Consider the following 24,353-nt stretch of genomic DNA (forward strand, 5'->3'; position numbering starts at 1 on the left):
CGCTGCCAGGAGCGGCATGGGAGAAGGTGGGCGTGGATTTTATCGGTCCAATGGAAGCGCGCCGCCAGCACCGATACGCAGTAGTGTTGGTAGACTACTTTTCCAAATGGATAGAAGTCGGCTTCTGCACAGAACCCAGCACGGAGGCGGTGGTGCAGTTTCTGGAGACGCTAGCATCTCGAGAAGGTTACCCGAAGGAGCTGGTGTCCGACAACGGGACACACTTCACCTCAACAGCGTTCGCAGACTACCTGAGGAGTGTCGGCACGCGCCACATCCGGGTCACGCCGTACCACCCTGCCGGGTCAGGTGCGGTGGAGCGTGCGAATCGCACAGTGAAAAGTGCTCTCCAGGCGGCGGACCGGAGCGGCGAAGATCGAGCGTGTTATCTGCAGAAGTTTCTGCAGACGTACAGGAGCACGCCTCACGCCACGACGGGGCTGAGTCCAGCCGAGCTTCTGCACGGACGGAAGCTGAGGACACGTCTGCACGCGGCGGCTCTTCCCACGGACGAACCGCAAGATCGTGAGCTGCGAGACAGAGTGCAGAAGAGGCAGAAGAAGCAGAAGAGGTACGCTGACGAGCGGCGTGCAGCTGAGACACCACGGTTCCAGGTCGGCGACTGGGTCCGGTGCCGGCTGGTGCCGCGTCCCAAGAAGGGACGGCCACGGTACTCCGAGCCGAGACGGGTGGAGTCTCGCCTGGGACCAGTCAGCTACAGGCTAGATGACGGCTCCCGAATCCACGCAGAGCGGCTGACGACAGCTCGGGCGCCGCAGCAGTCTCAGGCTGAGCTGCACGTGGATCAGAGCGGCCAGCCGGGGGCTGGTCAGCGGAGTGCGGTGTCTCCGACGTCTGTGCCTCGCCGCGGGGAGCGGCTGGAGGCCGACGACTGGCGGCACGCGGAGGACGGCGTGCCACTGGAGGACGGACAGGCTGTATCACTGGGGGTCGACCGGCGGCACACCGAGGCCAGCCGGGGTCCCGCGGAGGACGGCGTGGCTGTGTCACCGGAAGACGCAGAGGACGTTCGGGAGCGGGAGGCGTCACCACCTCCGGCGACGGAGCGGCAGGCAGAGCAACAAGACGTTGGCGTACTGCTGTCGCCGCGCGAAGCAGCGAGCGGTGCCGGGCTGGTGGCGGTCGAACCTGCTCTCCAGCCGGGCGCGAGAGTGAACTCCGGGACGCAGCCGGTGAGGAGGTCCCAGCGTACGAGACGTGCGCCAAATAGACTCTAACTTTTTCCAGGGGGGAAGAATGTGGTGTTCTGTTACGGACTGGTGTCCCTCTTTCGTTCCGTACCGTACGAGTGTGCCAGTGTCACCTAGCGGCAGTTCTGTTAACTGCAGGTTGTGGGGGTGGCGCTGAGGGCGAGTGACGTGTCCGTAGGCCGGCCGGCGGGGCAGTCGGTTGGCGACGGTGGTCACGGATGGTGACGGTCTGTGCCGTGCGCGTTTTGAGTTCTTTCTTTAAACCGGACTGTATATATCGCGTGGGTGGTGCAATACACTACACACGGACTGTCTGACACGGGCCGTCTGACACGGGCCGTCTGACACGGGCCGTCTGACACGGGCCGGCTGACACGGACTGTCTGACACGGACTGTCTGACACGGGCTGTCTGACACGGGCCGTGTCCCGTTGCAGCACGACCAGCTGCTGGGCCACGAGGACCGGCTGGCGGAGATCGAGGCCGAGCTGGCGGAGCTGGACGGCGCTGGCGACCCGGAGGGCAGGCCCAGCCACCAGCAGCGGCAGTACCAGCGGCACAAGGCCGCCTTCCTGCAGGCCGAGGTCAGTCAGGGGTCGCACAGACACGGTCAGTGCGGTCATACAGAGGTCAGTAGGGGGACACTAGAGGGTCAGTGGGGTCAGTGGGGTCATACATAGGTCAGCGGGGTCATACTGAGGTCAGCGGGGTCATACTGAGGTCAGTGCGGTCATACAGAGGTCAGCAGGTCATACAGAGGTCAGTAGGGGGACACTAGAGGGTCAGTGGGGTCAGTGGGGTCATACATAGGTCAGCGGGGTCATACTGAGGTCAGCGGGGTCATACAGAGGTCAGTGCGGTCATACAGAGGTCAGTGGGGGACACTAGAGGGTCAGTGGGGTCATTGGGGTCATACAGAGGTCACTGGGGTCTCGCAGAGGTCATCGGGGTCATACAGGAGTCCGCAGGGTCGTACGTACAGACTAGAGGTCAGTGGGGCACCGGGCTATCGCACCTGAGATCGTTCAAGGAGATGGGACCCGCCGTCCCCATTCCATGTCCTCTCTGTGTACCGCGATGCTCCCCTGTACCACCGTCCCCGCCCGCCCCGGTGTCACGTGCCCCGGTGGTGCCCCCAGGCGGTGCGGTACCGCACCTACTGCCAGCTGCTGCGCTCCAAAATGGCCGCCGAGCCGCCGCCGCCAGCGCCCCTGGCGGCCGCCGCCGCAGTCTCGCCTACCGCAGCAGCCGACAGAGGGCGGCCCGGGCGGACGGCCGACAGGTACAGTTATATGCAGGCCGTGCGGGCCGGAATGGACTAGTGGCGCCGCCCTGGCGGTGGTCTCTGCTACTGCAGCTGCCCGGTCGTCCGAGAGGTGGCGGTGCGCTCGGGACTAACCCTGGTGGTCGGGACGGGTGTGAGAGTGTGTGCGGTGACGCTAACACAAGGCTGCGAGCCGCCGGGGCGGGCAGAGCTGCGGGATAGCAGTCGCAGCGAGACCGGCAGAGCTGCGGGATAGCAGTCACAGCGAGACCGGCAGAGCTGCGGGATAGCAGTCACAGCGAGACCGGCAGAGCTGCGGGATAGCAGTCACAGCGAGACCGGCAGAGCTGCGGGATAACAGTCACAGCGAGACCGGCAGAGCTGCGGGATAGCAGTCGCAGCGAGACCGGCAGAGCTGCGGGATAGCAGTCGCAGCGAGACCGGCAGAGCTGCGGCATTCGCTTGCTGTCAAACCAGGCCCTGACTCCTCCTATCTCCGTTTGACTCTGACTCTGACTCACCGCCTGACTCCCACCGTGACCATACTACCGACAATACTCTCCCGGCCTGATCTGAGACTGGTGCCCCGCCGCGGACAGACCACGGACTGCCGCCCGGCGCCGACTGGCCGGGTCCGTCCCCGTACACTGGAGGCGATCCCAGCGGGCGGGCAGCGGTCCGGCGCCGGCCGCCGGCCGCCGGCCGGTGTCTGCTGGCGGGACAAACTGCAGGGGCCAGCTGTCCCCGCGGTGAGCCGATATGCAGCCTCTGCCCCCGGCGCCGGCCGCCGGGCGGTGTCTGCTGGCGGGCACAGACTCCCCGCGGTGAGCCGATATGCAACCTCCGCCCCCGGCGCCGCGGCGCTCCGCGCTGCGCGCCCAATCGACAATAACGCCGTAACATTATCATCGATATATGCACGTATCGACAATAGCTGTACGAGACAATACGCCGACGGGTCTGTGGCCCCCATCGGTGGGCTATCGGTGGGGTATCGGTGGGCTATTGGTAGGCTATCGGTGTATCGATAATTGACGCTGGCCCGGCGCCCCCCACTCAGCGGACTGCGGCGGGGAGTCTCCGCCAGAAATCCGCAGTGTGTGGTGATATATGTCTGTAATTATCTGGACATCTGGCTACTTTTGGACCGTGTCCGGAAAATTTCCCAGTGTATGGCGATATATGTGTAAATCTCTGGACATCTGGCGACTTTTGAACCGTGTCTGGGAAATGTGCGATTGTTTTGCGCCGAGCGTCTGTGGTATACGTTGGGGAGACGCGGACGCCATATTACCGCGGCCTGCCAGCGGCTGCCGCGGCCTTCCTGTGATTATTTGACCGCCTCCAGCGCCGCCATATTGTGAGGGCCGGCGGCAGAGCCCTGCGGCTCGGTTAGTGATTATTTTACCGCCTACAGTAGGGTCATACTGTGTGCGGCGGCAGGGCCGCCGGTCCATCATTAAGCGTCCGAGGCTGAGCTGCGTGGCTGTAAGATGCTAAATGCCAGCGCACGGCTGCTCAGTGCATAGAATGCCGCGTATTGGGCGGCGGGCGCACTCCGTGCTGTTAGATCTGCGCTGAATCCCGGCTGCGGGGCGTGTCAGGTTTTTACTGAATCTCACTGGGTCGGTCCGGTTGCCAATAACGGGACGTTTCGCGGCCGGGCGCCGTGCTGACCGTGCGATGCCGCGTTCCGTAATTGTCTGATGCGCCGTGTACGGTAACGGCCGAGTGATCCGATGAGCGCGCGCCTTTTCCAAATGTCTGTGTGTTGGGCAGTGCGCCGGTCGCCGGGTTGAGTCCCGGCTCTGACGGCGCGGGGGGCGGCCGAGCGGCCAGTTTTGTAGACGCCGTGTGCCATGGAAATACATGCCGTACCGCTAGCTGAGGTGGTGGGAGGACGCGCCGCGGGACGGCAGCTGGGCGCGGCGGCCTGTCACCGGCCAGCCGTCCAGCCGCCCACCGCGGTACGGCTGACCGTACCGTCCCGGCCTGGGGCAGGGGGCGGGCCGGCCGTGCAGCGGTGCGGTCCCCTGTAGGGCGCTCTAGACGCCCATCCGTAGCTGTAGCCGAGCCTTTGTGTCTTTAGATTGCTTTAAACTCTGTTTTCTCGGTAGAGGTCTGCCTGATTTCTTATCTCGGTGATGGTGTTCTCTGAGCTAACTCTGATCCCGCACTTCACCGTCCCAAAATAACTAACAGCCGTGCTGTGCGGACCCTCTCGCCGCCGTACAGCGACTGACGCTGGTCACGGCCGCCCGCTCAGTGCCCCCGTAGTCTGTGTGGTAGATTCTACTACTCGCTATTGGCGCGGCTGGCTGCCGGGCCCCTCCACCCACTACCCCCGTAGCCTGTGTGGTAGATTCTGCGGCTCCACTAACAGCGCTGCACGGTGATGGGAGGTGACGTCACCGGTCGTACCGTCCAATCGGTGAGTGCGCCAATCTCTTTTGCCATCAGCTGACCCTGCTCCGACCGGTTAAAGACCAGTACAGACTGGCTTCGGCAGGCTTTGTATGGCCTGAAGTGTCTGATATGGGTGTAAGGTGACGTTTCCATTTGGCTAGTTTCTTCACTGTTCATGTGTGTTGCATCATAGATCTGGAGCAGCTTTTGATGAAACTTCTGAAAACTCAGCCTTATTTTTCCATGGAAAAGCAATCTTAACGAAATGCCTGAGCTTTTAATCACAAATGTTGGGTGATTCCTATTTTCCGTGTGTCTATGGGTATATGCGTTATGTATGTGTGCCATCCCCTGACCTCTCCCTTTGTACCTATCCCCGGGAGGAGGAGCCCTCTGACCTCTCCCAGTGTACCTGTACTACAATCCCCGGGGAGGAGACCTCTGACCTCTCCCTGTGTACCTGTACTACAATCTCCGGGGAGGAGGAGCCCTCTGACCTCTCCCAGTGTACCTGTACTACAATCCCCGGGGAGGAGGAGCCCTCTGACCTCTCACAGTGTACCGTAGCGCTGTCTCCGCGGAGGAGGAGCCCTCTGACCTCTCCCAGTGTACCTGTACTACTATCCCCGGGGAGGAGGAGCCCTCTGACCTCTCCCTGTGTACCTGTACTACTATCCCTGGGGAGGAGGAGCCCTCTGACCTCTCCCAGTGTACCTGCACTACTATCCCCGGGGAGGAGGAGCCCTCTGACCTCTCCCAGTGTACCTGTACTACAATCCCGGGGAGGAGGAGCCCTCTGACCTCTCCCTGTGTACCTGTACTACTATCCCCGGGGAGGAGGAGCCCTCTGACCTCTCCCAGTGTACCTGTACTACTATCCCCGGGGAGGAGGAGCCCTCTGACCTCTCCCAGTGTACCTGTACTACTATCCCCGGGGAGGAGGAGCCCTCTGACCTATCCCAGTGTACCTGTACTACTATCCCCGGGGAGGAGGAGCCCTCTGACCTCTCCCAGTGTACCTGCACTACTATCCCCGGGGAGGAGGAGCCCTCTAACCTCTCCCAGTGTACCGTAGCGCTGTCTCCGCGGAGGAGGAGCCCTCTGACCTCTCCCTGTGTACCTGCACTACTATCCCCGGGGAGGAGGAGCCCTCTGACCTCTCCCAGTGTACCTGTACTACTATCCCCGGGGAGGAGGAGCCCTCTGACCTCTCCCAGTGTACCTGTACTACAATCCCGGGGAGGAGGAGCCCTCTGACCTCTCCCAGTGTACCTGCACTACTATCCCCGGGGAGGAGGAGCCCTCTGACCTCTCCCAGTGTACCTGTACTACAATCCCGGGGAGGAGGAGCCCTCTGACCTCTCCCTGTGTACCTGTACTACTATCCCCGGGGAGGAGGAGCCCTCTGACCTCTCCCAGTGTACCTGTACTACTATCCCCGGGGAGGAGGAGCCCTCTGACCTCTCCCAGTGTACCTGTACTACTATCCCCGGGGAGGAGGAGCCCTCTGACCTCTCCCAGTGTACCTGCACTACTATCCCTGGGGAGGAGGAGCCCTCTGACCTCTCCCAGTGTACCTGCAGCGATATATCCGCGGAGGAGGAGCCCTCTGACCTCTCCCTGTGTACCTGTACTACTATCCCTGGGGAGGAGGAGCCCTCTGACCTCTCCCAGTGTACCTGCACTACTATCCCCGGGGAGGAGGAGCCCTCTGACCTCTCCCAGTGTACCTGTACTACAATCCCGGGGAGGAGGAGCCCTCTGACCTCTCCCTGTGTACCTGTACTACTATCCCCGGGGAGGAGGAGCCCTCTGACCTCTCCCAGTGTACCTGTACTACTATCCCCGGGGAGGAGGAGCCCTCTGACCTCTCCCAGTGTACCTGTACTACTATCCCCGGGGAGGAGGAGCCCTCTGACCTATCCCAGTGTACCTGTACTACTATCCCCGGGGAGGAGCCCTCTGACCTCTCCCAGTGTACCTGCACTACTATCCCCGGGGAGGAGGAGCCCTCTAACCTCTCCCAGTGTACCGTAGCGCTGTCTCCGCGGAGGAGGAGCCCTCTGACCTCTCCCTGTGTACCTGCACTACTATCCCTGGGGAGGAGGAGCCCTCTGACCTCTCCCAGTGTACCTGCAGCGATATATCCGCGGAGGAGGAGCCCTCTGACCTCTCCCTGTGTACCTGTACTACTATCCCTGGGGAGGAGGAGCCCTCTGACCTCTCCCAGTGTACCTGCACTACTATCCCCGGGGAGGAGGAGCCCTCTGACCTCTCCCAGTGTACCTGTACTACAATCCCGGGGAGGAGGAGCCCTCTGACCTCTCCCTGTGTACCTGTACTACTATCCCCGGGGAGGAGGAGCCCTCTGACCTCTCCCAGTGTACCTGTACTACTATCCCCGGGGAGGAGGAGCCCTCTGACCTCTCCCAGTGTACCTGTACTACTATCCCCGGGGAGGAGGAGCCCTCTGACCTATCCCAGTGTACCTGTACTACTATCCCCGGGGAGGAGCCCTCTGACCTCTCCCAGTGTACCTGCACTACTATCCCCGGGGAGGAGGAGCCCTCTAACCTCTCCCAGTGTACCGTAGCGCTGTCTCCGCGGAGGAGGAGCCCTCTGACCTCTCCCTGTGTACCTGCACTACTATCCCCGGGGAGGAGGAGCCCTCTGACCTCTCCCAGTGTACCTGTACTACTATCCCCGGGGAGGAGGAGCCCTCTGACCTCTCCCAGTGTACCTGTACTACAATCCCGGGGAGGAGGAGCCCTCTGACCTCTCCCAGTGTACCTGCACTACTATCCCCGGGGAGGAGGAGCCCTCTGACCTCTCCCAGTGTACCTGTACTACAATCCCGGGGAGGAGGAGCCCTCTGACCTCTCCCTGTGTACCTGTACTACTATCCCCGGGGAGGAGGAGCCCTCTGACCTCTCCCAGTGTACCTGTACTACAATCCCGGGGAGGAGCCCTCTGACCTCTCCCAGTGTATCTGTACTACTATCCCCGGGGAGGAGCCCTCTGACCTCTCCCAGTGTACCTGCACTACTATCCCTGGGGAGGAGGAGCCCTCTGACCTCTCCCAGTGTACCTGCAGCGATATATCCGCGGAGGAGGAGCCCTCTGACCTCTCCCTGTGTACCGCAGCGCTGTCCTCGCGGAGGAGCCCTCTGACCTCTCATTGTGTACCGCAGCGCTGTCTCCGCGGAGGAGGAGCTCTCTGACCTCTCATTGTGTACCGCAGCGCTGTCTCCGCGGAGGAGGAGCCCTCTGACCTCTCATTGTGTACCGAAGCGCTGTCTCCGCGGAGGAGGAGCCCTCTGACCTCTCATTGTGCACCGCAGCGCTGTCTCCGCGGAGGAGGAGCCCTCTGACCTCTCATTGTGTACCGTAGCGCTGTCTCCGCGGAGGAGGAGCCCTCTGACCTCTCCCAGTGTACCTGTGCTACAATCCCCGGGGAGGAGGAGCCCTCTGACCTCTCCCAGTGTACCTGCACTACTATCCCCGGGGAGGAGGAGCCCTCTGACCTCTCACAGTGTACCGTAGCGCTGTCTCCGCGGAAGAGGAGCCCTCTGACCTCTCCCAGTGTACCTGTACTACAATCCCCGGGGAGGAGGAGCCCTGTGACCTCTCCCAGTGTACCTGTACTACAATCCCGGGGAGGAGGAGCCCTCTGACCTCTCCCAGTGTACCTGTACTACTATCCCTGGGGAGGAGGAGCCCTTTGACCTCTCCCAGTGTACCTGTACTACTATCCCCGGGGAGGAGGAGCCCTCTGACCTCTCCCATTGTACCTGTACTACAATCCCGGGGAGGAGGAGCCCTCTGACCTCTCCCAGTGTACCTGCACTACTATCCCCGGGGAGGAGGAGCCCTCTGACCTCTCCCAGTGTACCTGCACTACTATCCCCGGGGAGGAGGAGCCCTCTGACCTCTCCCAGTGTACCTGTACTACTATCCCCGGGGAGGAGGAGCCCTCTGACCTCTCCCAGTGTACCTGCAGCGATATATCCGCGGAGGAGGAGCCCTCTAACCTCTCCCTGTGTACCGCAGCTCTGTCCTCGCGGAGGAGCCCTCTGACCTCTCATTGTGTACCGCAGCGCTGTCTCCGCGGAGGAGGAGCCCTCTGACCTCTCATTGTGTACCGCAGCGCTGTCTCCGCGGAGGAGGAGCCCTCTGACCTCTCATTGTGTACCGCAGCGCTGTCTCCCCGGAGGAGGAGCCCTCTGACCTCTCATTGTGTACCGCAGCGCTGTCTCCGCGGAGGAGGAGCCCTCTGACCTCTCATTGTGTACCGCAGCGCTGTCTCCGCGGAGGAGGAGCCCTCTGACCTCTCATTGTGTACCGCAGCGCTGTCTCCGCGGAGGAGGAGCCCTCTGACCTCTCCCTGTGTACCGCAGCGCTGTCTCCGCGGAGGAGGAGCCCTCGGCCGCCGCCGGCTCCGGCGTCACCAAGGAGCACCTGTTGTCGGCTAAGAAGCAGCGGCGCTCCACCCCGGACCAGGCGCAGACAGTGGCGGACAGCGCCGCGGGAGCAGACGGCAGCGTGTCGCCGCCGACCGGGGAGGGTGCGGCCGCAGCTGAGCGGCCGGCCACCGGTACAGCCGCCCAGGGTACTACGGCAGGCGCCTCGGCCGCCGCAGACGGTGAAGTCACCGCCAAGAAGAAGCGCCGCTGGTGGCAGAAATGAGCCGCTCCGTTAGAGGCCAAATCGCCGCGGCTGGAGGCCCGCTCCGGTAGAGGCCGAACGGCCGCGGACCGGGTCGGACTCTGTTAGAGGCCGAGCCGCGGACCGGACCGGGTCGGACTTCTGTTAGAGGCCGAGCCGCGGACCGGGTCGGACTCTGTTAGAGGCCGAGCCGCGGACCGGGCCGGGCCTGACTCTGTTAGAGGCCGAGCCGCGGACCGGGTCGGACTCTGTTAGAGGCCGAGCCGCGGACCGGGTCGGACTCTGTTAGAGGCCGAGCCGCGGACCGGGTCGGACTCTGTTAGAGGCCGAGCCGCGGACCGGGCCGGACTGTTAAAGGCTGAGCCGCGGACCGGGCCGGACTCTGTTAGAGGCCGAGCCGCGGACCGGGTCGGACTCTGTTAGAGGCCGAGCCGCGGACCGGGCCGCTGCAGGAGACCCAGCGGCCGCGGACCAGGCCGCTGTCTGCGCCTGTGTGCCCCCGCCGGCCTGTCTGGGCCGGTGTGTGTGTGTGTCTGTCTGCTCCCCAGTCCGTCTGTTTCTGTGTTACCAGCCCGCGCAGTAACACGGTGTGATTCCCGCGCTAACCCCGGCTGTGCCCCCCGGCCGGTTAGGCCGCCATTAGTCGGCGCGCCTGCCCCCCGCCCGGAGAGTTGCGTCACGGCGCCGCCTGTGTGATTTCAATGCCACCGGCTCTGCCGGATATTGCGCCGTTAGATGTGTTGGATATGACGTGAGTAGGTACTGGTAGGCGCCGCCGTGTCAGTGACCGTGTGTCTGTGTGTCTGTGTGCTGAATGTAGGTACAGAGCTACAATACAAAAACCGGCGGAAACTCTGACTGCTTCAGCGAGCTCAGGGATGTGATAGGGAGGAAAGAGACGTCCGTCGTGGCAGTGCGAGACGTGTATTGACCACAGCGGAGTCCAAGTACATACCTACACTGGCGACTAGGTGGCGCTGGCACTGGCACACGGCCCGTCCGGTCCCTGTACTGACAGGGTCACATGACCTGGCCCCTGTACTGACCGGTCCGCCGGCGCGGTCACAGAGCTCAGTACCCTGTTCAGAGTACAGTACTCAGACCAGAGACCGGCACCGGGTCCCCGCCAGGGCCGGCACCGTGTCGCAGTCAGTGGCCGGGGGGTCGGCTGCGCCCCCTCTGCGCCGCGCCGCGGGCCGACGACTCCGAGTCGTCGCTGCTGACTCTGCGGCCGGCCCGACTCTGACTCGGCAGGCTCAGTGACTCCGGACACGGGTGGAGCTCCGCCTGCCGGGACACCGAGTCGCTGAGTCAAACCACCTAGGCACAGAGTCACTGAGTCAAATAGCTGAGACACGCCGCCTAGGCACAGAGTCAATGAGTCAAACCACTGAGACACAGTCCAACCACTGAGAAACACTGTCGTAACACCGAGACACCGAGTCAAACCACTGAGTCACACTGCCAAGACGCAGCATCATATAGTCATCCCGCGGAGTCCCAGAGTCGCACTACCGAGTCACGGAGTCGCCGAGTCACGCCGCCGGTGAGTCAGGCCGTGTACCGCGCTCAGTTTACTGTCACACTGCGACTGACGTCGACTCACGCTATGACTCTGCAGCGGCTCGTGCCCGGCGCCGAGGCGCGCCCGGCCGGCCGGCGCCGGCGCCTTCCCGCCCAGGAAGCCGGCGATCCTCTGCCACAGGTCTCTCTCCGAGTCTGACAGCAACAACAGTTACCGGATCCAGTTAGGGGAGAGCGGGGAGAGTTGTATCATGTCCAAGTTGTATCAGGGCGAATTGTGCGAAACTTATCCAATTGATGGCGCTCTTGACACGACCAGCCGACGAGGTTTTCCGGGCGCCATCTTTCCCTGTTCTGTCGTGTGGCTGGGTGGACGCGTCTCGAGGTGAGAGCCGATTTTATGTTTTTTTGATGTCATTCTAAAAAAACCTAAGTTGCAAGAAAATGTGTGTTTTGGACATTTAGATGTGCACGAATTTGAAAGATCTCCGTAGCGGTGGTGAGGGTAGGTTCTAAGGCTGCGTGAGTGAAAATGGATTTCTCCAGCTGTCCGCTGTTTTTGAGCACGAGGATGTTTTTCCAAGATGGCGGCGAGGTACATGTTGTATCAGAGCCGGGTGGGGTATGTTGTAACATGTATGTATGTATGTATGGGTATGTTGCTTTTAGGTAATCGCGAAAGCTAAGCCCTGGCTCGCGTTTGTAGGTAGCTAGTCAATACTCGTTCCATTTTGGCACAATGTGTTGGCTTCTTTGCCACTTTTGCCATTTTTGCCACTTTTGCCACTTTTGCGTCTAGTCTGTTGATGTTTCGTTCGTTTCGATGTTTCGTTCGGATTGCATTGACCTAAGTTTGGTCGAATAAAAGTGAAGCCTTTGAGCATATACATTGTATCAACCCCATTTAATGTTGTTGTTATGCTCAAAACCAGTAGCAAGCACACTCCCTGAATCGTGAAATAGGTACCTAGTGATACAAATTACCCCACCATGTGATACAACTCACCCAAGCCATGGGGCAGGTTGTATCAAAAACATTGTTCTATTCGGCAGACTGTAGAAGAAAAACTGGTAGAGGTAGCGGAAAAGTTACTTGGCACAAAAAAGCAGAAGAATCAAGGAAGGAGATAGTATGGAAATAATGAGTTTATCACGGATAGTTAGGTACGAGGTTATGGGTCTCGGAGTAAAAACTGATACAACCCACCCCACTCTCCCCTATCACTTGGAAAGTGCGCACTTTACATAGCCAGAGGGTGGATACTGGATGTCGACTCCCCCGTCTGTACATACATACGCTGGATTCTGGGCTGACCCTGTCTTATAATTGCCGACTATGCCACCGGCCCCTGCCCGGCAACAGGCCAGGCCCGGGACGGCCTCGGACAGCGCCGGCTGGAGGCTGAACACGCAGCAGCCCATACATCAACGACAGCCTTTTGTGGGGAGAGATGCGTGAGCACTGAGCCCCGGACGGCCAGACGTGGCCCTGAGCCGGCACTGGTACAGAGTACCTACAGACAGGGCCGGCACTGGTACAGGGTACAGACAGGAGCCGGCACTGGTACAGAGTACAGACAGGAGCCGGCACTGTTACAGAGTACAGACAGGAGCCGGAGCCGGCACTGGTACAGAGTACAGACAGGAGCCGGAGCCGGCACTGGTACAGAGTACAGACAGGAGCCGGCACTGGTACAGAGTACAGACAGGAGCTGACACTGGTACAGAGTACATACAGGAGCCGGCACTGGTACAGAGTACAGACCCCGCCAGAGCCGGCACTGGTACAGGGTACAGACAGGAGCCGGTACTGGTACAGAGTACAGACAGGAGCCGGAGCCGGCACTGGTACAGAGTACAGACAGGAGCTGACACTGGTACAAAGTACAGACAGGAGCTGACACTGGTACAGAGTGCAGACAGGAGCCGGAGCCGGCACTGGTACAGAGTACAGACAGGAGCCGGAGCCGACACTGGTACAGAGTACAGACAGGAGCCGGAGCCGACACTGGTACAGGGTACAGACAGGAGCCGGAGCCGGTACAGAGTAAAAAGTACAGACAGGAGCCGGAGCCGGCACTGGTACAGAGTACAGACAGGAGCCGGAGCCGACACTGGTACAGAGTACAGACAGGAGCCGGAGCCGACACTGGTACAGAGTACATACAGGAGCCGGCACTGGTACACAGTACAGACAGGAGCCGGCACTGGTACAGAGTAGGTACAGACAGGAGCCCGCACTGGTACAGAGTACAGACAGGAGCCGGAGCCGACACTGGTACAGAGTACAGACAGGAGCCGGAGCCGACACTGGTACAGAGTACAGACAGGAGCCGGAGCCGACACTGGTACAGAGTACAGACAGGAGCCGGAGCCGACACTCCCGGGCGGTGTGTAACGTCACTCACGCTTGTCCTTGTGTTTCCGGTGTTTCCGCGGCCGCTTCTCGGGAAGCTCCTGGGGATCCTGGAAACACGGCACATCACACTGACGTCAGTTACCCACCGGCACGTCACACTGACGTCAGTTGTACCTAGTACCTACCTACCGTGTCCAGCATCTTGACAGCCGTACATACCGTAAAGTGGGGCTATTTGAGACAGTGGGGCTATTTGAGACAGTATTTAAAATCGCTATAAAATGAAGATCGTTTGATTTTTGTGTGATTTTTCTGCACAGGAAGGTGTGGAATCGAGCAGTAAATCGCCTGAGCAAAAAATTAAGCATGAATCTTAAGTGGTTTTTTATTTTACAGCAATTTTAAATACCTACTGTCTCAAATAGCCCCACTGTCTCAAATAGCCCCACCTTACGGTACCTTAGTTAGGCTTCTATTTAGGTATATTGGAGAGTCCAGAAGTTTAAACGTTACTACATGCTTAACCCTCGTCGGCACAGTGGGGTTGATGCAACCCCTACGGTTTTTCGCAAATAACTCGCGTAAAAAACGGCCGATCGCGACGCAACTTTCCGTACCCTCGCATTGATCACGTTTACACCTACCCTGAAAATTTCATGACCCTGACCTAAATGAGCTTTGACCTGTGACCTCTTTTCCGAGACCATGTTTGACCATGGAATCGCGATTCGGCGTACTCGTATGTCGGCTCGCATTAGCTGCGCGTTTGCAAGCTTTTCGTGGTTTCAAACGTTCAAACATGTGATTTGATGTTGCTCCCATGCATTAGGGTGGGTGTCAAGGTCACCTGAAGGTCAGGTCAGGTCATTGACCTTTGGTGACCTCGGTTTACTTTTTCGAGTTTATATGTTTCTATGCTAGTTTTTTTTAGCTGAATTCGAATTAAGCAACCATTTGAACATTAACGAAGTAGTATTGGTGCCTTCGTAACATGTTACGAAGCTGTCAGAGGCGGATTCCTCTCGTGACGGGCAACACGCTCGTTTTTTCCGAGAAGCTCTAGCTCCATCAGGGGCCAAACGCGAGGGGGGTCGTACCACCCCCCCCCCTTGTGCCGTCGAAGGAATCAAAATGGCCTGTGCCGGCGAGGGTTAATGCCATATTGCCATACTTATTGCAGTCACTGAAACGGTCATGATGAATGACGTCACGCCGATCGCTGTTCGGGCCGTATGGAAATCCCCGCCGTGAAGGACCGTATGGTAATCCCCGCCGTGAAGGGCCGTATGGAAATCCCCGCGGTGAAGGGCCGTATGGAACTCCCCGCCGTGAAGGACTCACCTCCCACAGCGGCACCTCGGCGAACTCCGGTGGCGCCGCCCTGGCGGCAGCGTCGGACACCACTGCCGGGGGCGGCGGCGCATCTCCCGTCTGCAGGTCAGCGGCGGCGGCCGGCGGCCGGCGGCGGCGGCACAGGGCCTGTGCCTGGGCCACCTGAGGACAGAGCCGACAGTGACGGCGGCCCACCGAGCAGCAGCTGACAGCGGCTCACCGATGACCGAGCAGCAGCTGATTTACGGGCCTACCTCCTCAATTATCGCGGGACACTGCCCTTCACGGATGTAAGTCTTACATGTGTCACCACTGTCCACCCGTCTACGGTATAGGTGTCGCTACTGTCAACCCGTCTGTTTTATAGGTGGCGCTACTGTCCACCGGTATGTAGTATAGATGTCGCCACTGCCCACGTACCCGCTGCTGTAGATGTCGCTGGCGGCGCCGGGCGACCTCCTGCTGCCGTGAGGTCAGCAATTCGAGCGGCGGACGACGGTCGGACGGCGACGGCGGGTGCACGAAGAAACCTCTGCCTCCGCGCAGACTGCCCAGCGTGTAACTGAGCCCGCCTGTCAAGGACACACACATACGAGGTGTAAATCAGACCGCCTCTCAGGGACAAACATATACACAGGGAGTAGGGGAGAGCGGGCCCAGTTGAAACACGGGGTCAGATGAAACATGGCTTTATTTTCGACAGTATGCAACAGATGATGGCGTTGCCGACACCACTGCGCATCCGCGCTCGACCTCTTTCTTTGTCAACAGCGTTTGGGCGGCGAACGGACGGTCATTTTATTTGGCACTTGTTTTTGTGTTTTTGAGGGGTGATTGGGAGAAATCGTGTTTGTGAATAATCTCCCCAGCCGTTCTCGAGATGTGGAAGCGAACCCCCGCGCGTGCGCACGTGCAAGCTGGACCCAAACTGACTTGTGCACGGTACCCTGCCAAACGGTCCCTAACGGTGTACCAAATTTGAGCGCAATCAGCCCAGCTGTTCTCGAGATCTGGGAGCGTAGGGGAGAGCGGGGCCAGTTGAACCACTTTTTATATATTGACATGCACAGCGAGATCTAGTTGTCATATCGAAAAATGCACAATGCCATGAAAAAATATGCTCTTTTGGCTTTATTTTAAGATACGTAAAATTATGTTTCAAACATATTTTGCTGCCAAACGCATGCTTATAAAACAGCTGTACGCCCGTTTCAAATGACCCGATGCGAGGGTCAATTGAACCAGCCCATGGGGTCAATTGCACCTATCCTTAACAATGGGATGTTTTCCTCTTTAAGGCCACTTTCTTAACCCTCGCCCGCACATGCGATTTTCCCATCCTAGAACGCACATGGGGGGGGGGGGGGGTTGCCACCCCCCGCGCCATTTCGTTCCTGTTGGAGATAGAGCTTAGCAGTAAAGACCAAAAAGATTCTTTGGGAAGAGACGAATCCAATGATACCCAGTTTTACCTTCTCAGGTCAGTCATTGACCTTCCAGGTCAGGTCAAACTAAAAAATGTTGCTGTTTTGGGTCACCGTTGGATATCAAGTGTGCTGCTTATCAAATACCGATGACGATGCTGTTTTCTGGTGCCAAGCCAGCTAGAACCCCTTTGTCACACTACCCGACCAGAATTTTGCTGCTGAGGTCATTTCAGGTCAAGTTAGGTCAAGGTCAATTATATGTGTTTGTATGTCTGTGTGTGTCTGTGTCTATACTGATGTGTGCACCGATTGTTTTTGGGTCCATATTACATGAAATCATGATCTGAGAAGCTTTTACCAAAAATGCAGTCAAAAACTTCAAAAAAAGTAAATTTAGCTTGCCTAAAACGCAATTATCTTAGATGACCTAGGTTGACCTTGACCCTGACCTTGACCCCTGTACATCGTCGAACAACATGTTCCATGATAGGTGGGAGGTAAGACTGGCAAAAAAAGCCGAAATCAGGGTGTCAAAAGCTCATAAGGCCCATGGCAAACGCAAGATGTTGAGAATTGGCCATTTAGGTCATGACATGACCTGAAAAACAAGGTCATATCTCCGAAACTAAAAATCACAGAAACTTGAAATTTTCAGTGGACATCAAGAAAGGATAGAGGAGCAGCTATACGAAAAATCAGCCTTCTAGCTTAAAAAATGTTGAGTGCAGAGCAGAAAGACTACCTGGGGGGTGGCAACCACCCCCCCCCCCATGTGCGGGCGAGGGTTAAGGAGATATTTTGTCCGGTTTACTTTTCCAAATGCTACATTCAATAGGTCGTTGGAAAGCTAAGAGTGCAAAGTTCCTCATAATAGGTGACATAAAGTACATAGACTATGGTAAAATGGGCGGATGAGAAAAATGAGAAATAGCTCAGGCTATAGTGTGCTTTCAAGCAAAAGGCTGGAGAAAAAGGGGTCAAAAATTGAGCTCTATTAAACTACTACCGGGTGGCCCAGAAAAAACGTTCCCAACTTTAAATCATTATTTCTCAGAAAGTGATAAAGATACAACATTGAAACTTCGAATAGTCAATGCGGCACACATTTTCAGTAAATGGTGTGATTTTTATGTTATTCGGTCAATTACTTTTTAAACGGTTCGTGTTTCTAACATGCCATGTAAAAATCACTTTTTTGCTCTGATGTTTACCAAAAATGTGAGTGAACGGGCCACTTCCATCTCGGCACCACGGCCTACAGCCATGACTGCTACTGGCAACTAGTGTCATTGGTGGTTCAGGCCTCAGGGTGACACATTCCCTCTAGCTTTTTTCCTTTTTCGGTCGATTTACTATTTGATCTTCTTGAAGGGAGGGCGATCAGCAGTAGGTAACCCATGCACCGTGCCACTCCTTCGCCTTGAAACAGAACTTGTGTTGAAACGAATGGCATCCATTAACACAACTTTGGCTTAGTATTTGAATATTTAGCACATAAGTGTGACAAAAAAATAATAAAATAGCAACACACGTGCTGGTATCATTCAAGCCGTTCTATTTTTTGTATTTTTTTCTAACATTGTACGTCTAAGCCAATCATTACTTCCGTTCAACAACGGCAAAAAAAGCAAAAACGTCTTACTTCATTCAACATAAGATTGCTGGCTTGAAAATGATGTTACAGTGTTATAATTTGGCATACCAATGCGCAAAGAAGTGACGCAAACTTGATGAAAATTTTGGCTCGTTATTTGCACTCGAATTTGAGATATAGGCCTCCAAAGTTCGGAACGTTTTTTTTGGGCCACCCGGTATTTCAGTTTAAAAGCTCATTTTAAAGGTGGACTATTTCCTTTAATGTTTACAGCCCCTGAACAATAACCATTGCAAAGGTCACCGGGGTCCATTGAAACGGCCTGTGGCCCTGTTTCAACTGACCCTCAGAGAAGCGTTTCAATTGACCCCATCCGCTCCCGCCATCTCGCACGCGCCGTAAAGCACATGTCAAACGAGCTGGAGGGACGGCATCATGCTGAATGAAGGGCCAAATAAGGTGTTATTCCGGAGCCAGGAGATCTTCTTTTAGCAAACAAAGGTATATGAGATATCACAAAATATTCATAAGAACGATTTCTCCCAAACGCCCCTCATAAACACAAAAATAAGTGTCAAATTAAAATTACCGTCCGTTTGTCGCCCAAACGCCGTTGACAAAGGAAGTGGTCGAGCGCGGATGCGCAGTGGTGTCGGCAACGCCATATGTTGCATACTGTTGAAAATAAAGCCATGTTTCATCTGACCCCGTGTTTCAACTGGCCCCGCTCTCCCCTACCCTGCGCGTGCGCACGTGCAGCAGCACCCCAACTGTGACACGTGGAAAGGCGTTGTCATTTGCATGTCCGCCGACACGCCAAGTTTCAGCTCAATCAACCCAGTCGTTATAAAGTTATTGTTGATCGAACACATTTGTCACCACTTAGTTGGCACGTGGCGCGTGCTTTGTCCCTCACCCTATGACTTTGTGCTATGTTCAAGTGATTAAACTTGGCCGCTTCTACATTGTAGACGCAGTCTCGTTCCGTTCCGTCGTGTTATTTACGAGAAAGAAGTTAAAAAAAACTTTCGCGTTCTCCCCATAGACAAGGCATTGTGTCATTAGTTCGTGCCCTTACACGTACGGTGGCGCTAGTGTCGCTCAGCGGGAACGGCATTCAGGCAGTGATTAACCTTCCAGGCGGTGGGGGGATTTTTTTGCCCCCCCCCTTTAGTTTTTTTTCAATATATCTCGAAAACCGCTGCGCCGATCGTCACCAAACTTTCAGTACCCTCCCGGGAGCAGCTAGCGCACATGGTGACCAATTTTTTTTCCAAAGGCTGTGATAGGTTGGCCGCTAATGACGTCAGAGTGACGTCATTTTTGCCATTTTCGACCCAAAAAAAGGTTTCGCGAGAAGAGCTGTCAGGCCTACAGCTTTAGAGATACAGAAAAATGTTTCAGACATAAAAGGTGTGGAATCAAAAGGGCTACAAAACTGTTGTTTCGGTTTCTTGAATTTTATGGATTTTGACCCTAAAAAACCAAAACATAGATTTTTTTTTAATATAATAGCCAAAAATTCCAAAAAGTTTTCTGAATTTAGAAAAAAACCGGTATATATGTGATAGTCCTTACCACCTTCTATCTACATACCAAATTTGAGATCGATTCCTCTTTTTTGGCCAAGTTATAGCGAAAAAACTGTTCAAAATTGATGACGTTATTTTCAAACTCCATTTTTAGCAATTCTAGACCTCGTAGCGCAAACAAAGTCCACCATTAGACTCCCCGTGACGAGCTGCATCGAATCGATGCCCATTTTATGAAAAATATCAAATTTGAAATTTTACCTTTTTTGACCTGACCTTGACCTCCACCAGAAAGTGACCTAAACCGTACCTGATGGTCTTATAACCAACACCATTCAGTTGGAAATGAAAAACTGGCCATAAAACATGCATCGCATAACCTCAGTAAAGTTGGGCTCATGTGGTGACCCTAGGTGACCTTTGGTGACCTGACCTGTCACCTGGCCTGGTATGACCAGTGACCTCTAATAGCAACATATGTACTAGGCAACTGACGCCTTATCGCTGATTTTCGACAAAATGCGTTTTTCTCGGTGTTATAGCGCTTTCCCTAGGAGCCCCGTGAACGGTGAAACATTTTATCTTTGACCTGACCTGTGACGTCATCGGTGACCCCGAGGTCAATGAAATTTGGTTTCCTTCAACAAATTTGACAGGGCTATGAAACGCCGTTTGAATTTTCCGGATCCGTCCAGTAGTTTCGGAGATACTGGGGGGGGGGGCAAAAAAATGCCCCCCCCCACCGCGCGGAAGGTGGCTGGTAGGCCCACCGCCTGCCGGGTTAACCCGCGCCCTAATGGCGGTCTCAGCCAACTTCGCCCTAGTGGGGGGGGGGGCATATATTACCACCCACCTCTAACTCAAAAACTAAGAGGGCTAGAAAGACGCGGTAAAAAGCAGTCGATAGCTCTCAATGCGTACGTTTGAAAGTATTCAGTCATTTTTCATCTAAGAGCAACATTGGAGTCACCAGAGGTCATCAAAGGTCAAAATTTGCCAATGGTCATTATATTTTTCAGAAAACATGCCGATATCTCAGGAACTATGGTAGCTAGAAACACGCATGGAAAAACAATCGATAGCTTTTGAACTCTTCTTTTGAAAAGTTCATTTATTAAAATTGACCTCAGGTCAACGGTTTAGCCTCCAGAGGGCAAAAACTCCAAGAATAGCTATTTTTACGAAGTGTTTTTCGACAATAGCTTTCGATTACAAAAAGCCACGACATTTCTATTGTCAGAATCGTGTTCCTCTCGCCAAGACGCGTCGAATGAACTTTAATTTGACCTTGAAAGGTCAACTTGAAAATTTGACCTCAGGTCAAGGTCATGACCTGACCGGAAAAGGTCATGTTGCAAATCAGTCGATGTGTCGCAACAAGACAAACACAATGAGACCATCCCCAGCGTTCTATCTCTTTCCAATCGCGAGTTATTGGCAAAAAGCTGTTTGTGGCCTCAAATGACCTCGGATGACCTTTCTAGAGGCTATCAGCAAAAATGACACCTTCGGGTCATCACGGGTGGTCCTAATCTTGTGATTGTGAAATATTTGGACTGTTCCTATGCGTACACACGGATCTAGAGGCATTTTCATTTTTATCCGTTGACTTGTAATGGAAAGGTCATGCCACTGACCTGACCTTAGGTCACGGATATAAACAATCCGAGATATACAAATTGTAGGCGCCCATAACGTCATACAACCCAGCAGGTTTAAAACTTTTCTGATAAACACTGCACAGGCTGGACATGATTGTAAACTTTTTTAGGCTTGGTCAGTTAACTTGACCTGGTGACCTGACCTGACATGACCTGGGGTAAAAAAATGTCACACATTGTCCAAAATTGATGTACAAAAAGCAACTCCAAGCGGCGCGGCGCTACGCGCCGCGGTTTTTTATTCACACGCAAAAAACGCGACAGGGTGGTAACATATTCCCCCCCACTGGGGCGAAGGTTAACCCGCGAGTTGCTGGGGGGCGTTAAACGCCCCCACTTTTTTCGCCGGGCCATAGCATAGAAACGGCGCGCCGCAGGCGCGCCAAATTTTTGGTACCTGTAGGGAAATAATTGAAGTTAATTGTGACAAAGTTTCAAAAAAATCGGTTGGAATTTTTTTTGGGATATCGAGGTTTTAGTGTCGTCATGATTTCTGAGTTTTCGACCAAAAACGGCATATGTTCAAAAAATCATATAAAATCACAAGATAGACATACAGACATGCCGTAAACGCCATTAGACTGCCAATACCATGAACAATTAAATGGCTATCTTCGATTATTGATAATCGCTCCGATTTTTCCAAAATTTTGAACTGAATCATGGCTATTTCTCGTGACTACTTCACGATCATGAAATATGCATTTCCTAAATTGAAGTTTTTGAGCCAAACACGTACACATATGATAAAATGAATGTCACCATCGTGTTCTACGCCCCAAATTACCCATAAAACATGTGTCACAGGCTGCGAATATCAGTTTTGATTTTCGGGGATATGTGCCTACCCGGTTGACCTGACCTTTACCCTGACCTGACCTATGCTTGACTGACCCCTACATAGAGCTGACACTCTTGTAGGCCTTATATGATGGATTGCGCGCCGTTTTGACAGAGTTTATGACGAGAGGCGCCCATTGCTAAGTCCTGAAGTCCATGCTGCTGAAAGCCCGATTTCAGGTGTTTGACCTGACCTTGACCCGACCTGTGACCTCAAAATTCAACTGTAAAGTACTCATCTGAAGCGTCTCGTCGCGTTCTTTCGTTTGCCGCCTCGTGCGTTTCGCTGCGCCTATTGGTTCTCGAGTTATCGGCTGGGGGCGTTTAACGCCCCCCCCCCCCCCCAGCAAACGGTGGGTGGCGAAATACCCCAGCAACTGTCGGGTTAAAACACTGAAATAAATTCATAAGATGAAGATATTTGCTGTAAGAGAAATTAGGTGCAGATTTGGTCAAATCAGGCGCATTCGCCGGCTAGCCCGTCGTGAAAACGGCTAATATATAGTTATCTACGAAAGGTTAATTAGATTCTCATCACGCTTTATATTCGGAGATTCTTTGCACCTATGTTCTGTATCCGGTGTCAGGAACAAGAGTCGATTTAGGTATCTACCAGCGGGAGAGCCGATTAATGGGGGGGGGGGGGCAAAAGATAGTATGTCACACCCAACAATTTGGTTGGGGGGACATGTCCCCGCCCCCCGGTGGCGGAGCCCTTGGACTTATAAGCGAAAAACTTTGACATGTTTTTAGCGAAATTTTTACATTCATAACTCCCAAGTCAAAACCCCCCTAAATAATGACCTAGAGCAACCAAATTTGCACAGGGGGCGAGACTCCAGGGGGCCCACCTAGTACCTACCTACCAAATTTGGTGTTTTTAGGTGCTTTAGATATGAGCCATTCGCGAGGGGGTCGCATCGAACCCCCCCTGCCAGGCCGTGTTATGAAAAATGCCCTGCCAGGGCGAGGCCTGTAAGTCAATAGGAGAATATTGAAATGCTCTTCTTTTGGATAAAAACACCCTCAAACATAGGGACATAAGTGAACATTTCACACTGAATCTAAGAATTGCACCTATGCCCCGTTTAATACCCCTGAGGTCATTATTTCAGGTCATGACACGTCCCCAACAGTTTTTTTTTTTACAATAACTTTAGATAGAAAGTGAAACACGCTAGAGCACTGAAAACACCACGGATGAATTCAGCCCAACTATACCTATGAATCGACTGATATGCAGCATGATCTTTTCTGTGACCTTTACCTGATATCAAATTTTAAGTTGACCTTTTCAGGTCAATTTATAGTTCACTCGCCTCGTCTCGACGAGAGGAACGCGGTGCCGGTAGAGTTAGCGTAACACAAGCTTGGTGTCATAAATTTTGACAGAAAAACGTTTTCCGCAAACATGTCAAATTCTGAGTATTTGCATTCCGGAGGATAAACCGTTGACTAAGGTCAAAGCTGAGACAAGAATCAGAAAAGGCCTTTGGAAGAGCATTCGAATGCGCTTTTCTCGATTGGTTCCCGTCTTATGCGCCGATTTGTGAAAAGTCGTGAAAAGCTGGAACCAAGATTCATGATAATTTTGGTGACCCCAGCTATGACCTGTTCGAAAATGGCCTGAATGATGCTAAGAAATTGTATAGTGACCTATTTATTGTTCTTAACTGCGTCTTCCTAGCTTGCTTCGAGATAATCTGACGCGACCCCGCGCCATGGCGAAATTGGCCGTGAGGGCCATTCGGGCGCGGGCTAAGCCTACCGCTTGGGTCATCGTTCATAATCTTGTTTTCTTTTGCCACGCCTGCACAAAGATCCTCACCTGTTGTCCTTTTGACGGCGAGCACAAACTGGTCGGGCGCCACCTCCCTGCCGAGCGCCCTGTCGACGGCCTGCCGCGGCTCCTCCTCGCTCGCCAGCAGGCCCGCGCAGGCCGCCAGCCGACTGGCGCCGCCGCCGGCGCGGCGCACACGCGGGAAGTTGCGCTCGGCCCAGCTGCGCTCTGCGCGCCGCGCGCCGCTGCGCTCCACGGCCCGGCGCAGAGAGCGCACGGCCCGGCCGGCGGCAGCGCAGCTCACCGGGGGGCCGCCGGCGCCGGCCGCCGGCTTGGAGGCCACTGGTGGCTGAGAGGAAATGGAGGTGCGGCTCGCAGGCCGCAGAGCCGGGTCGGAGACCGAGGTTTGCATCTCCAACAACAAGTACCGGTAAAATGGAGCGAGAGTCAGAGGAATCCGGTCTAAACTTACGGATTTACGGCCATGATCAAGGAATAAACAGTTTTTAGGAGGGCTACGATGTGTTAATTTAATCATACACTAAATCAATAATTTTACTCAACTGCGTAGTTTACAAAACATACAAAAGTTTAAATACCACTCGTAAATTTTGAGATCGAGACAGTGTTTGATAAAGTATGTGGTCGTCGTGGTCGTTTTAAAAATGGGTCTCGATATTTTCTGACAGCGCACGTGTCGTGATCGCTGGGATCAGCTTGCAGTAAGAGGAACATTCCGTGCAATCTGGCTACTTCGA

At 55.1% G+C, this 24,353-nt stretch overlaps 2 protein-coding genes across 5 annotated transcripts in view; one reads left to right on the forward strand and one right to left on the reverse strand.

The window, feature by feature from the left end:
* The window catches only part of LOC122391491 (PH and SEC7 domain-containing protein-like), a 60,829-nt gene extending 50,431 nt beyond the window's left edge, over window positions 1-10,398 (forward strand). The window contains exons 11-13 of one of the 3 annotated variants that reach the window (XM_043385497.1): window positions 1,649-1,795; window positions 2,351-2,493; window positions 9,279-10,398. In XM_043385497.1, the coding sequence (XP_043241432.1) occupies window positions 1,649-1,795; window positions 2,351-2,493; window positions 9,279-9,567 (579 nt within the window). In that variant the 3' untranslated portion in view covers window positions 9,568-10,398. The other 2 variants (XM_043385498.1, XM_043385496.1) reach the window with 2 other exon arrangements.
* Window positions 10,399-10,451: 53 nt separating this feature from the next.
* Window positions 10,452-24,267, reverse strand: LOC122391492. Of its 2 annotated transcripts, XM_043385499.1 has the most exons (6): window positions 23,644-24,267; window positions 15,182-15,333; window positions 14,771-14,923; window positions 13,479-13,536; window positions 11,153-11,265; window positions 10,452-10,833 (listed from the first exon to the last, which is right to left on the reverse strand). In XM_043385499.1, the coding sequence occupies exons 1-6, from the start codon at window positions 24,131-24,133 to the stop codon at window positions 10,696-10,698; spliced, it is 1,104 nt and encodes a 367-aa protein (XP_043241434.1). In that variant the 5' UTR covers window positions 24,134-24,267; the 3' UTR covers window positions 10,452-10,695. The 2 variants fall into 2 exon arrangements, with proteins under 2 accessions (XP_043241434.1, XP_043241435.1); XM_043385500.1 differs by lacking the exon at window positions 14,771-14,923 and having other exon boundaries at window positions 23,644-24,262.
* Window positions 24,268-24,353: the final 86 nt, after the last annotated feature.

This window comes from Amphibalanus amphitrite, unplaced genomic scaffold (assembly GCF_019059575.1).
Source record: "Amphibalanus amphitrite isolate SeventyFive unplaced genomic scaffold, NRLGWU_Aamphi_draft 000440F_arrow, whole genome shotgun sequence".
Classification (NCBI taxonomy): domain Eukaryota; kingdom Metazoa; phylum Arthropoda; class Thecostraca; order Balanomorpha; family Balanidae; genus Amphibalanus; species Amphibalanus amphitrite.